Genomic DNA, 12,981 nt, shown 5'->3' on the forward strand with positions numbered 1-12,981 from the left:
TTCTGTTCTTTGCACTGAATTACAGCAGTATCACATTGGTGTTCTTGAGAATAATCTATTTTACCAAATAGTGTTTGAACAAATTTGAGGACTGCTGTTTTTGCTGCACAGCTTAGTACAAAGAATCTCAGATATTTAAGTAACAAGCTCTGCCTCTTATGTGACTCGTGATCAAAACAGATAAGTGTTTCTGATCATTTGAAACCCAAATATTTTTCAAGTCCTCAAGAAAAAGGATTTGTTTTATTGCTTTTTAGTGGACAAATATTCTAGAAGCCTAGTAAAGTGTGCAAATATTTTTTCAGACACTATTAGGAATGGAGTTTCATAACAAGAACTGAAAAGTACTCTGCACAAGAATATACTTCACAGGCAGTGCACCAAGAGATACATAGGCAGATGAACATGCCACCCCTGCTTTATCTGGAAGCATCATAATTTCTAGACCTTTTGATACTAATTATAAGCATATGATTAGTTTCTGAGGCATTAAAACCATTCTACCAAAAGTATTTGTTATGCTGAGGTAGCATATAGATAGTATTGATGACTAACAGGACTACCACTGTCTATATAAAGTAGTGCTTGGAGCTGAGGACCATGGTTCCCATTTAGGAACCTCAAGGGGATAGATTTTCAAAAGCATTTAATGTGTTGTACCTGAAAAATGTCCCTATTTGTTCTTTAGCTGGCATCCTTTATATATATCTTAGATGCAGGTTTCTTCTGTCTTTCTAATTGTAACGGTGGTGAACATACTTCCTGTAAAGTCAACTTGTAATCCAGTAATAAATGTCATGTAGCACCTTGCACACGTTTCGATTCTGTTAATTTTAGTGAAGAGAATGAATATCCAATCCTAAGAGGTTTCTGCCATCATGAACTCAGCATGAATAAGTTTTCTATTCCATCATAAACTCTTTGACTTCTGCCCAGTTTCTTTTTCATTTCATATGCATTCAGGGAAAAGTCAGGCTATATTTTTCAGCTTGAAGGTGAGGACGGATTTTTCTCTTCTTTAAAAACTTTTGGTCAACTGTTCTATTTTGGGATTTGTGGAATTAAAACAGATTTATGGTCTGATTTCAGTCAGTGTTTGGCCAATTTGCCTAGCAATATAAAGCATCTTATTGTGTAAAATAGCCCATAGGTGACTACTGCCTGCTCTTGGGGTATTTGTTCCTGCTTTAAAAAAAAAAATAAAAAAATCTGTTTTTATATTTGAGTTAATTGTTTTAAAGCCACTTCCAGCATACCCTTGTTGCTAAGCCTGCTTCATTATTGGAAGCCAGAAAAAATAGATAAAAGAAAAATAAAGAACATTAATTCTCATGAACCACATGAGAAAAAAAACACATAAAATTTAGTATCTGAACAATGCAGGCATGAATGTGTTATAAAGTGAGCAATGACTGAAGTAAATGCCCATGTGATGTGAATGTGAGTCTACAGGGAAAACATCAGAAGGTGAGAAAAAGGAAAACAATGCCATTGCAACGTAAGGATGGTGTACAGACAAAATGTGTTAGTCTGAATACTAAATGTGTTATGTGAATCCCCTATTTGAGCTGATTCCTCCTATACTGCAGAGTGTTAGGCTGTCATATGTCATCTGGGCTCCCTTTTCCGCTTATATTTACCATGCACATTAAATATTCAACTGCTTTTCACTGATGCGTGCAGTAATGCTGGCCTTATGAGGAGCTCTCTTGTCTTTTCCAGCTAAGATGCATCAGACAACCTTACTGTCTTTGCATCCTAATGTTTTTGTACCTTATGTTATGACACATATTAAATATGTTTCTTGCAATATCCTTTTAGAAAATGTAGTTAAATCCTGTGTTTTGAATACAGACTAATAGAAAAATAGCAAAGGATGTTAAGAGGGGCTGTTCTGCTCTGAGAAACAATTGCAAAAACGGCGTTGTGACATTTGCAATGACTTCCAGAGCAGAACTGCTCATTTTACAAATCTAAAGATGTTTCTTCTTACTGCGCATTTGACCTGGCACAGGAATAAAGCTGGGTTCTCTCTGCTCATACCATCAACGGTAAAGAGTCTGCCACGATGGGTGATCTACAGCCATGCGAATGACATGAAAACAAATTCCAGCTTTTTCCCCGCTCAGTTGCACTGACCCTGCTAGGCTAATAAAAATATGAAAAGCTTACTCCTGTCACAAACTAATATTATTTCAATAACCTGTCATCAGACCGCAGTGAGTTTACCTGTACTGCCTATGTTTTTCTCCAAAGAGCTGGCGTGCCGGGGCTTTTCTGAAAGTGAGGCACTGCAGGGAATAACCCCACATGAGAAGGCCCCTCGTGCCTGCAGCCACCACCTGATGGAACCAGCAGCCTGCTCCAGTCTAGAGCTGAGGAGCATCAGGAAAGCTGACAGGTAAGAGGGGAATTCTGCTCCCTGCCTGTTCTCCTACCCTGTGGTTTGCTCCCAGCTTGGACAGACAGAGAGCAGGAGTGTGCCAGGGGCTGGATGTGCCGCTGTGGTCACTGGAGGATGAGAGCATCCATTTTGAACAAGGGTTCAGTCCTCTGTGCTTTGGTCCTCAAGTACCACTGGCTTCAGGAGGACTTTGGGACATGTAAACAAGAGTGGTTTTAGGCATCTCCAATTTCATTAGGTTATTTTATTGAGAGGTAAGGACCTCAAATGCAGTGGAGTTAGCTACGCATAATGTGATTTTCAGAAAATTAGTCCTTATTTTGAAATATTTTACTGTATATATTAGCCTTTCTCAGTAGGCTGCAAGAGCACCAGAGAAGACAAAAGGCACACAGCAGACACACGTGCTCGTTTGCTAAGCCCTCGGCCCAGTGCTCCATGGCCTTCCTCAACCTCGCTGCTGGGGGTCACCAGATGTCCAGGACAGCGCTCCAGGGGAGCCTGGAGCTGAGCTGCACGTATGGCAAGGCCCTCTGTTTGCTCCCTGCAGGGTACAACAGCTGGGATGAACTTTTCGGTGAGCCAGGGCACCCCCTAGCTCTGCAGCAGGTGCTGAGGAGGAACAGCAGGTGGGTGGCTTGTCTTAGATCAGGGCAGTAGCACTTCTCAGTTTTGGTTGACTTACCCAGCTTTACTTTGTCATTTTACCACACTCCCGGGGCTGGCTGCTGAGTAGTGCTCTCTTAGTGTTGCCAACACTGAGCATTTAAACTTAGGCTAAGAAGAAAAATGATTACATTGCCTTAAAATAATTGTATTTAAGTATGTTTTAAAAAATAATCTGTGTTCAGTTTCTGATTTTCTGTGGCTCTTTGGACCTTCTTCCAGTTAGGAAGGCCTATCAGCTTATCTCATGTCCCAGAGTCTGAAATCTGTCAGTTGAAGCATAAATGAGAGCCGTCTACAGCAGAATCATTTGTCCAGATTAAAGGTGTCGACAGTATTACTACCCTTGTTTCACAAATTAACAAACTCTGAAGTATGGAAATACCCTAAACATCTGCAATAGGAAAGAAAATCCAGGACAGGATCAAACCTACAACGATCACAAGGAGAAAAAAGTTATTTCACCAAATACTTTTACATAAATGTGTACATTTCTCCTTCGGGATTTTTTGTTTCTATTTCTCACATTTGAAGAAGCAGAACATAAATACTTCTCTTGCACTCCATCTCCTAAAATTTGAAAAGTTTTCTGCTGGAAAGAGAGGTGACATATTTTGTTTGTTTTGTTTCAAAGAATATAAAATTCTTCTACATTTTTGTAACCTCAGGACATAATCTGATGAAAATACTGGCTTAGAACTGATGCAATGTGAAAAGTAACCAGCATGGCTGTATTTTTCACTGCATTGCTGTTGAAAAGAAGATGCTTTCCATCTTTTTTTCTACTAGCAAGACAGATGTATACAAGAGCAAAACAACAGGTAAAGCTGTGGTGAGACTGGGGGGGTGTCATCGTTACCTTCTTGTTGTCCACATCTTTTAGTTAAGTGATCATTATGCATTAATAGCCTCAAAAGTATGAATATGTAAATAGTTAGGGAATGCATTATTCATGAATCACCAGGCATTAATTATTGTAATTAAGTATCATTTGCTACGTTCATATTACTAACCCTTGCAGTTAATGAATACATTAGCTAATCGCTGTAGCGCATATTCAATCAAAATTCCATGTGCCTGTGCTATGGAAGCCTGAGAGAATTTTACTGCATTTAGATTCAATATTGAACAAATCTTACATGCTTATCAGTGTATTTTTAATGACAGTAAATGTGAATCATAACCTCCAGTGCATGATGCTTGTCCTTGTGCCCAGGAGGACCGAATGGTACCAGCTGGAAGCAGGTATGAAAGCACCAGCCGTGCACATCAGAGAGCACAGCAGTAGCTACCTTAAGCAGAACTTTAATTCTGGGGTGTGAAATCCACCACCACTTTCAAGTTTCATGTATATTCACGTGTACAATAGGAGAGTATGCTTTGTGAGGAAGTGCTGTCCCGAAGGTGTAGCTGATGATAATGCTCGAGAAACCATTTCAAAGCACAGCCTGAGCTGTTCGCCAGTCAGCGCGGGGACCACGTTTGCCTTTTGCTATGCACAGCACGGGCAGAGTGGGCTCTGGAGCCTAATGGGGCCTCAGGGCACTCTTGAAACACAAAGTAAAAGGAACAACCCAATTCTACATATTTTATTTTTATTCCCTGGAGGTGTACTTCAGGTAACAGTTGTCCGAGTTATCACAGAGTGAACACTTGCTGGAGGTTTTTTGTTTGTTTGTTTGTTTTTGTGGCTTTTTTTTTTAGGCTACTATATAGCCTACAGTTTTTGAGGTAGCAATTGTGAAGAATTTTTCATTGCAAACAAAGGTTTTGTCATTTTTAGAGAAAATCACTAAATCGAGTTATAAAAATTCCAGTTCAAGTGCTAAAAGCTGATATACAAGTAGAGTGCCCTCCCAGCTGAACCTTTGGGTGCTAGGCCAGGAAAAATATTTGCAATGAGGAAAAAGAAACCTCATTTAATCACTGAGAGTCTGAAACAGATTTTTTTTGCTATTTTTAGTTTCACCAACATAGTCACATGCATTTAGTAAACTGATTCTGGGATCTAGTTTCTTAAAAATTAAATGAACTGAGATTAAGAGAATTCAAATAATGTTCAGCATTGAGGATACTTTCAAATTCACAAACACATGGGCTCTTTGTAGCTAAAACTGTGATAGGGTGCTGCTGGCAGAGCCTGAATTGCATTAGAGCAGCTGCAGAGGGTCCCTCAGAACCTGGATTTTAAGGGTCAGAAGTAGGAGCTATCATCCAAAAATCACACAAAAACTAGTGCTTAGCATCCTTATTCATCCAACTATTTTTTCATGTTTGTTCCTAAAACTTTCCTTTAAAATGGCGGAAACTTACCTTTCTTTTAAATAATATAGTTGATAATGTTATTTTAATTAATCTGGATTTTTTTTTATTTTTTATTTTTTTCTTAACCTTTTAAACTAGACCTGTGAAGTCTGTTCTCCACTGGAGATCTGTGCACGGGGGAGACCCAGCCTACAGGCTGTGACAACTCAAAGGGAAGGGATGACCTGTCAGAAGGCTAACAGAGACCTCCTAACACCCAATGGTCTGGTAAGTATTGACTTTTTTGTGTAAGTATTGTAGGGAGGAACCAAGTAATGAGTCGCTTTGAGCCATGTGGGCCCTTTATAAGCCCTTCCTCTCTGAGCTGTTGGTCTGGGGCTGATGAGTTGTTCAGCTGTGCTGCACGAGGCACCAGGGGCTGCCCAGGAGAGCGACTGCCCTGGGTGCTGCCAGCGCTCCTGAGAGCAACTGGGAGATGGAACCACTGCTGGCAGGCAAAGCATGGCACACCTGATGCAAATGGACAGAGCCGACAGCAGAAAATGAGGAGCAGACAGAGAGACAAAGGCAGAGGGTTTATTCTGTGCATAAAGGTAGGAAAGTCCTGTACACGTGCACAATGTAGTAGAGCATACAGAAATACAGAGAGGAAAGGAGCAGTGTAGCTGAAGTCAAGAGATGCTTCGTGATGACAAGGCATGAGAGGAAGGAAAGAGTTCGAGTGCAGGAACGGAGAACAATTTCACAGTGTGCACGCAGACAGAGACTGAACTGCCGATCTGCAGGTAGCATGTTCTAGATGAGTAACATCCATATTCCTTTAAATCCATATGAAGCCCATATTTAATACTGCATGCACACTCACATCAAATTTCTAGTGTTGAAGAGAGTTTTGGAATTTCTATACAGATACATTTGTTACTTTGCATACTGTGCTTACAGCTACAGTATGTCAGACATACTGTATTAATATATGTGTTGGTTTCCAGATTTCTTCAATGTTAATACCAGGATGAAATTTTTGCTAACTGTAGTTAATCAATACTATGTAAAGTACATAACATCTCAATTTATTTATGTGGTATTGGAGATAAAACCAAAAAATTTCTTGTGATTTTTTTTATTTTGATATTTTTTTAAAAGGTCAGTTTGGAAACCTTTGGTTAGAAGCATCATTTTCTTCATAAGAATTTTCAGAATTCATATTTCCTTGCTTTTATTTAGCATTTCAAAATGATATGATAGTTTTCATTTCAAATTATTTCTGGTGCCGTCTAAATTTTTTTTTGTTTCAGTAATACTATACCAAGAAACATTTTAAGCCAGGATGAAATGAAAACTATGGTCTGCAGTAAAAATTCCAGCATAATACATTGTTTTATTTTAACTCAGAGCAAAGGGAATGTTTTCATTTGGTTTGTTTTACGTTGATATTTTAAACCAAAATGCAAACGTGATGCTGAAGTATTGATTTCATTTTTAAAAATGTATATATTTTCCTCTGAAATTGTAAGATTGATCCTACTACTATTTTCTGGAGAAAAAAAAAAAGGCAAAACAAAACAACAACAACAACAAAAAATAATAATAATAAATAATAATAAAAAAAGTTATCCAAAATTGTATTTTCATTGAAGAAAAAAATCCAAAATACCATTTGGTTTTGGTTTGTTGTCTTTGCCTGTGTCACATTTTTCAAAATGTTACAAATCGTTCCCACTAAGAAAGGTTAACTAAGCCCTACAACTGATAGAAACAGAAACGTTTTGTTTTTGACTCTGACACATTAATTTCATCCCCAATGATGGAAAATACATTCCTATCTCGTATTTATTGCTTGCTTACAAAGAGGAAAGGAACTTTTAGCTGAATAATACTTTTTTTTTTTTTTTATAGAAATCAAAAATAAAATTACCCAAACCACTTTTCTGTTAAGATAAAGATAACAAAAAAGTTATCCTTGTGCAATACAGTTGTTATAAGTAAATGTATTGTGCTTAAATTTTCATGCTAAGGCAGGTGCTTGATACAGGGATACATGACATCACAGGGATGAATCATGGTATTTTCCACCAATGTGTAAAAGAATGTGTGTGTGTGTTTGTTTTTCTGAAAATATGTGTCATCTTTTTAATAATACTAGTGTTGCTGAAATTATGCTCTGAATGGCTTTCAGAAAAAAATAACAAATCTGGGGACACTTCTGAAAGGTGGGAAATAAAAAGCAGAGACTTGATTCTCAGGCAGTAACTTCTGCTGTATCCTGCTGTGGCAAAGCAGGAACCTCACTATCTCATTTAGGGCTCTCTGGAGTCATAAAACCTCATGGTATAACATTAGTTAGTTCTTCCTGTAACTCTGCTACCTGCCATCATCACTCAAGGACACTATTTTAAATGACTAAAAGGAGTACAGAACCTATACAAATAGAATGTGATCATGAATGCCTGAAGAAATGTTTGCACAGTTCATGAATGGCTTTTGCATTAAAGCATTATTTAGAAAAAGAAAAACTCACTTTTTACTGCTGCTTTTATATGTAACAATATATGCCAGTGTGTCTACTCTCCCAAAGGCATCTACAGATACAGGTATTTTACAGTTTTTACATTTTTTGCTAAACCTCTCAGTATTCATAAATTTCATGTCCCTAATTTTCATTATTTAAAGAATCCATGTACAACCAATCAACTCTACTACCTTGATTTCTTCCTCAGAAGGAATAAAAGAATGTTTTTTTGTCTGATGACACTCATATCTATTGATGGATTACATAGACTTAGCTAAAGTTGTAGACGTCTTTGGAAAAAAAAAAAAAAAAGCAAATGATTTTAAAACCTAACGTACTTACTGAGTTTTTCTTGAAAGAGGAATCAAAATGAAGATTGAGACAGCTGCAGCTTATCTCGGTATAATGCATTGGAGGTGTAGAGGCTACTGGAGCAGAGGTGCAGGATTAGAGTTATCAGTGCAGGATTGCACTAATCCAAATGGATGTACAAGTGGGCTCAGTGTGTTGCCAACTGCTAATCCAAACCAGTATCTAATTATCCAAAAATACTATACATGATTTCACAGGTAGGAGACTAAACTGTCAAAGAAACAGCGGTGAACACGGTATGGTATGCAGAGATAGTGGCATCAGTAAGATTTTATGGTAAAACTAGCTGCACTGAAGGCAGTGGATCTTTGCCACCCATTGCAGCAGGGCTTGACTGCCACCATCAGTGTATCTTATAGCTCCCTTTAGTGTGCTTTGCTTCTTGGTGTGCCCCACTGCTCGTGCTGGCAGTGTACACACGGTGAAATGCTTGGGTGGAGGTGGGATGAGACACTTTTTAAGATCTGCTAGCATTTGATCTAAGACGAAGTGAAAGCACTAACACAGATCCGAAGTGGTTCATGAAATAGGCAAGAACTTGGTTCTGAGCATTTGCACCACAAAGTTCTCATCATTCACTTTCTTATATTATATTAAAAGGAACATGATGTTACCTAAGAGGTTTGCTTCCATGCTGCAACCAGAGTTGAAGAATGATTATATAAAACTGAATGTTTCACATAAGTTCAGAAAATATAAAATGATTTTTAAAATTCAGATGCTTGCATTGCTTTGCTAAGCTGTTTGGTCAAGGCATCTTCTGTTGCACTAAACCAAGAGTTAAAAGGCTGCTAATAGTCTTCCTGGTCACCCCACTCGACTGCTGGATCATCATCCATTCGCAGAATGAGATAGGAGAGAAGCTGAAAGAGATTCTGCCACAACAGTAAAGAGACAAAAAAGGAGAGGTCGCTTACATCGATCTCACAGCGGTCCCCAGCGTAGTTCACGTCGCAGAGGCAGTGGAATTTGTTGAGCAAATTCTGGCAGAGGCCACCGTTTAGGCACGGGTCAGAGCTGCACTCATCAATGTCCTTTTCACACCTAGATGTAGGAGAGAAAAGTGAGCTTCTGAAATCACGTACAAAATGCATAAAATTGACACATTTTTAATTCAGAAGCTTTTTGGAGGGAGGGTGCTCTTTTTGAATATACTTCCACATGTGTTTATGATCTTATTATTAGCCATGTTTAAATCTTGAACTTCCTGCGTTATTTTCAAATACAGATAGATAAGCTGGAAATGTCTTTTCTGTAGAGTATCCTGGTTAATGGCGCTTAGCCACATGAAATGGACATTGCTGTATGATTTTAGAGTGGATCCAGCACAGCCCTGCTGAAAGTTTGCTTGTCCATTTTCATTGTTACTGCAAGATGAGGGCACATTTTCCTTATCAGTAATTTGGACCTAAGTCAAACACATGCTTTTTTTTTTTTTTTTTTTTTTTTTTTTTTTTTCCACAACAGAGTGCCTCTGGGAATACTCACTTTTTTTCTCAATTAGAAATGCCATTAGATGCCCAGCACAATCTCCTACCCAGTCTCTCCGAGGACATGGGCACCAAAAATGGTAAGAAAAGGAGATGCAGAGTAATGTTTTAGAAGCTTAAACATGTATCATTGCATGCTTTTGAGTTAATTCTGATGAGAAAGGAAACCCGAGTTGTGAATTTCTTAAAGCAACCAATTGAACGTTAATGAAAAGTGTGTGAGATTTTTGGAAACAAGTAATGAGTTGGTGCCTTTCTGCTCTGGCAAAGCTTCCCCCTTAATTCCCTACCTCCTTTTATTAAAATAATGCTAATGGTCACTCCTGTTTTTTCCAGATAAAGAGTTATGTTTAGCCTTGAAGTAGAATGTGTAAAATTATAAGGAATTGCTTTGTTCAATTGTATCTATAACCACCCAATAAATGGTTACATTAGAGAAGAGCTGTTCTTTATATTGAACGCTCTTAGCTCGTTTTCTTAATTTATACATGAAAAAGTTCCCACCACTTCTTCCAGTGACAAATTACATTCACGTTCTTCAAAAAGCTGAAATTAAAGTATTAATTCAGTATGTAAAAACTGTATGGCTATGAACTTAACCTATGCAAAACTGAAAAACATCTAGAAAACAAAATAGTCCAGGGCATGAGATGCCTGAATTCAACTGAACTTCTGGAAAACGTGAAGTAGGTAATTAGGTAATTTTGATAATCCCGGCCTGGATTCAAGGAATAAACTGTTTTCAAGAGATAGCAATATCTCCTTTAATGAAGAGTAATCTTTTCACATTTCCCTTTCCACATATTATCAAGTTTCTTCCTTTTTTGTTTGTTTGTTAACTTGTGATCCCCAATCAATTGATTGACATGGAAAGCCACCGTTTTCTCTATATTGTACATCAATGGCTTATTAGGGATGAAATATTGTCTTAAAGGAATATGCCTGCTTTATCAATTTAATCAACAAATATACCAAAGTGTTTTGCTTTGAATTTTCTTATTAACTGATATATTTGAAGTTGTTCTGTAAAAAATAAGTCTTGTGTTTGAGGTGAAGTTTTCTCATTTGTTGTACTAACTTCTGCAAATGCAGAAATACTTCTGGTTTATGGTGCAGCAGCCTGGAGGAAAAGAGGACAAATAGTCGATTTTAGACATTGGAGAAGAATGCCTTGCTGTGATAGTCAGTTAAAGTGCAGTGTGCTTGGTACAAGGCTGCTGCTCAATATGAGGATCATGGGAACCATAAAATAGAGATTATTGCCAGCCAGTGGGATGGATGTAAGCAAGGCTCATTCCCAAAGCTGTAGTTAGCACGTTGTCTGGCAGGGAAAGGAAGAAGGAAAAAATACTTTCCCTCTACCTCGAAGTCCTGAGAAAAATATACTCCAAAGAATTGCCTGAGAATATGCTTTTTTTTTTCTTTTTTTTTTTTTTATTACTATTATTTTATTTTTTAACCTTTTTTTAACTATTGTGGCATGGCACACAGACCTTCTGGCTGAGTTAAACAGTACAGCACAGACATGTCTGCCAACCACACAGAGCACTGAGTGGGTGGAAACTTTCATTTCATCCGTCCTTTATGGCTTACTGTACTTTTTCCACAAAGTCCATGGATTAATAAGTTCTGAGAGAAATAAAGCCTTTTGTTGAAAATGGCTTTGTGCTTTCAGAGCCAGCATAGCTTGGTGCTATTGAACTTTTGGATATTGTACTGAAATGTAATGCTAATGTCTAAGAGCGAAAGTCATTCATTTTCTGTTTCTGTTCTGCATTCCCTTTCTTACTATCCAGAAAGGTGCCGTTACCTCAGGCAACTTATGACTGGCAATTTATGAATTTATATTATGACTGGGGACTGGGACAATGTCCTCCTATGTTTTCACAGCACCTGATGAACTGAGGCCATCAAGCTTTCCTAGTCCCAAGCCTTTTGTAGACAACAAACAAGGGTTTAAGAGTGAAGTGTGGCAATCTGCTACATGACACAAATTTTGCTATGGGAAAGGATGATGGCCTCTTCTGTTTCAGACTATACTATTAGGTGTAAAAAGTACTTCTCAGCTCGACTTTTAAATAATAATTCATATTTCAGTGTTCAGTCAAACAAACAAACAAACAAAGCTGCAATTCCAGCAAGTATTTCATGTCATGCCTTCCCTGTAGAATAGATTGTATATTCACAGTGGATACTTGTGAAAAACAAACAGCTTGGAATATTCTTGTGTCAGTACACTGTAGCTGATTTTTATATGTGACTAGGATATGTGCATTTATGTGTGTCCATACATGAAAAGATAATATTCTTCTTTGCCATATACATAATGGGCATGGAATCCAAAGAACAGGCATGTAGAAGAAAGTGTAAGATGACAGCTAAGGAATAATGGATTGTCCTGGAATTGGCTGTATTGGAATGACTCTCACTGCGTTAATTTGTGATTCTTGTCTGAGTAAAAGTGTTATACTCTGGGGACCTCAAAGGCACTCAAGCAAGGAACTGCTGCATTCGAAAACCAACTTTGTCTGTATTTCTGCAGGAGGGTGATTCCCCTGTAGGTGGTACGCTCTAGACCCTTCTGGAAGAGCTTTTGGAGGAATTGCTCCACACAGTGAAGCATCTCACCGTTCTCCAGCAAATCCCGGCAGGCACACACACGCCAGCTCACCGCTGAGATCAGTACAGTTGCCGTAATTGAAACAGGTAAGATTTCTGTCTTCATTCCCACAAACTGTATGCGGTAATTTTCTGTACCTAGATAAATAAGAAGGCAATGGCAGTTGTTATTTGCTCTTTCCTTGTCCACTTCTGGATGTATTGTGCTTTCTCACCTTTTCCTTTGAGTCTAGTCCATTGCTTTAGTGGAAAAGATTGAGATCTGCCTTGCAGATTCGTTGTCTGAATGCAGAACCTCTGCGAGTCTCCGAACAGAAGGCACAGTGCTCCTGCTGGCAAATACCGCCCAACGCGAACGGGGTAGGCATCACATTCTACCTGCAGGTGACCACCCAGCCCTGGAGCTGCACACACCTGGTGCCTACTTGGTCCTCCCCCTGGCAAGGAAACCCCATGGCGTGTTTGCAGGCTGGTGCTGCCGGCTGGTCGCTGCCCGTGCTGCGAGGGGAGGGCTGGGGCTGGAGCAGTGCTGCACGGTCTGTGGCCAAACAGCAGGAGCTGGAGCCTGAGGCTCACGCAGTGTGCCCTGTTACTCATACTTAACCGCCTGAACTGGGGTTTGCCTTCTCAAGGCCAGCAAGTTAATGATACATTGT

At 38.8% G+C, this 12,981-nt stretch overlaps 1 protein-coding gene across 3 annotated transcripts in view; it reads right to left on the reverse strand.

The window, feature by feature from the left end:
- Positions 1-12,981, reverse strand: part of CRB1 (crumbs cell polarity complex component 1) — a 108,397-nt gene that overhangs the window by 23,383 nt on the left and 72,033 nt on the right. For all 3 annotated transcript variants that reach the window (XM_035333575.1, XM_035333574.1, XM_035333573.1), the window contains exons 10-11: positions 12,335-12,463; positions 9,134-9,260 (exon numbers count right to left, since the gene is read on the reverse strand). In XM_035333575.1, coding sequence (XP_035189466.1) covers positions 9,134-9,260; positions 12,335-12,463 — 256 coding nt within the window. The remainder of the gene's footprint in view (positions 1-9,133; positions 9,261-12,334; positions 12,464-12,981) is intronic.

This window comes from Oxyura jamaicensis, chromosome 8 (assembly GCF_011077185.1).
Source record: "Oxyura jamaicensis isolate SHBP4307 breed ruddy duck chromosome 8, BPBGC_Ojam_1.0, whole genome shotgun sequence".
Taxonomy (NCBI): Eukaryota; Metazoa; Chordata; class Aves; order Anseriformes; family Anatidae; genus Oxyura; species Oxyura jamaicensis.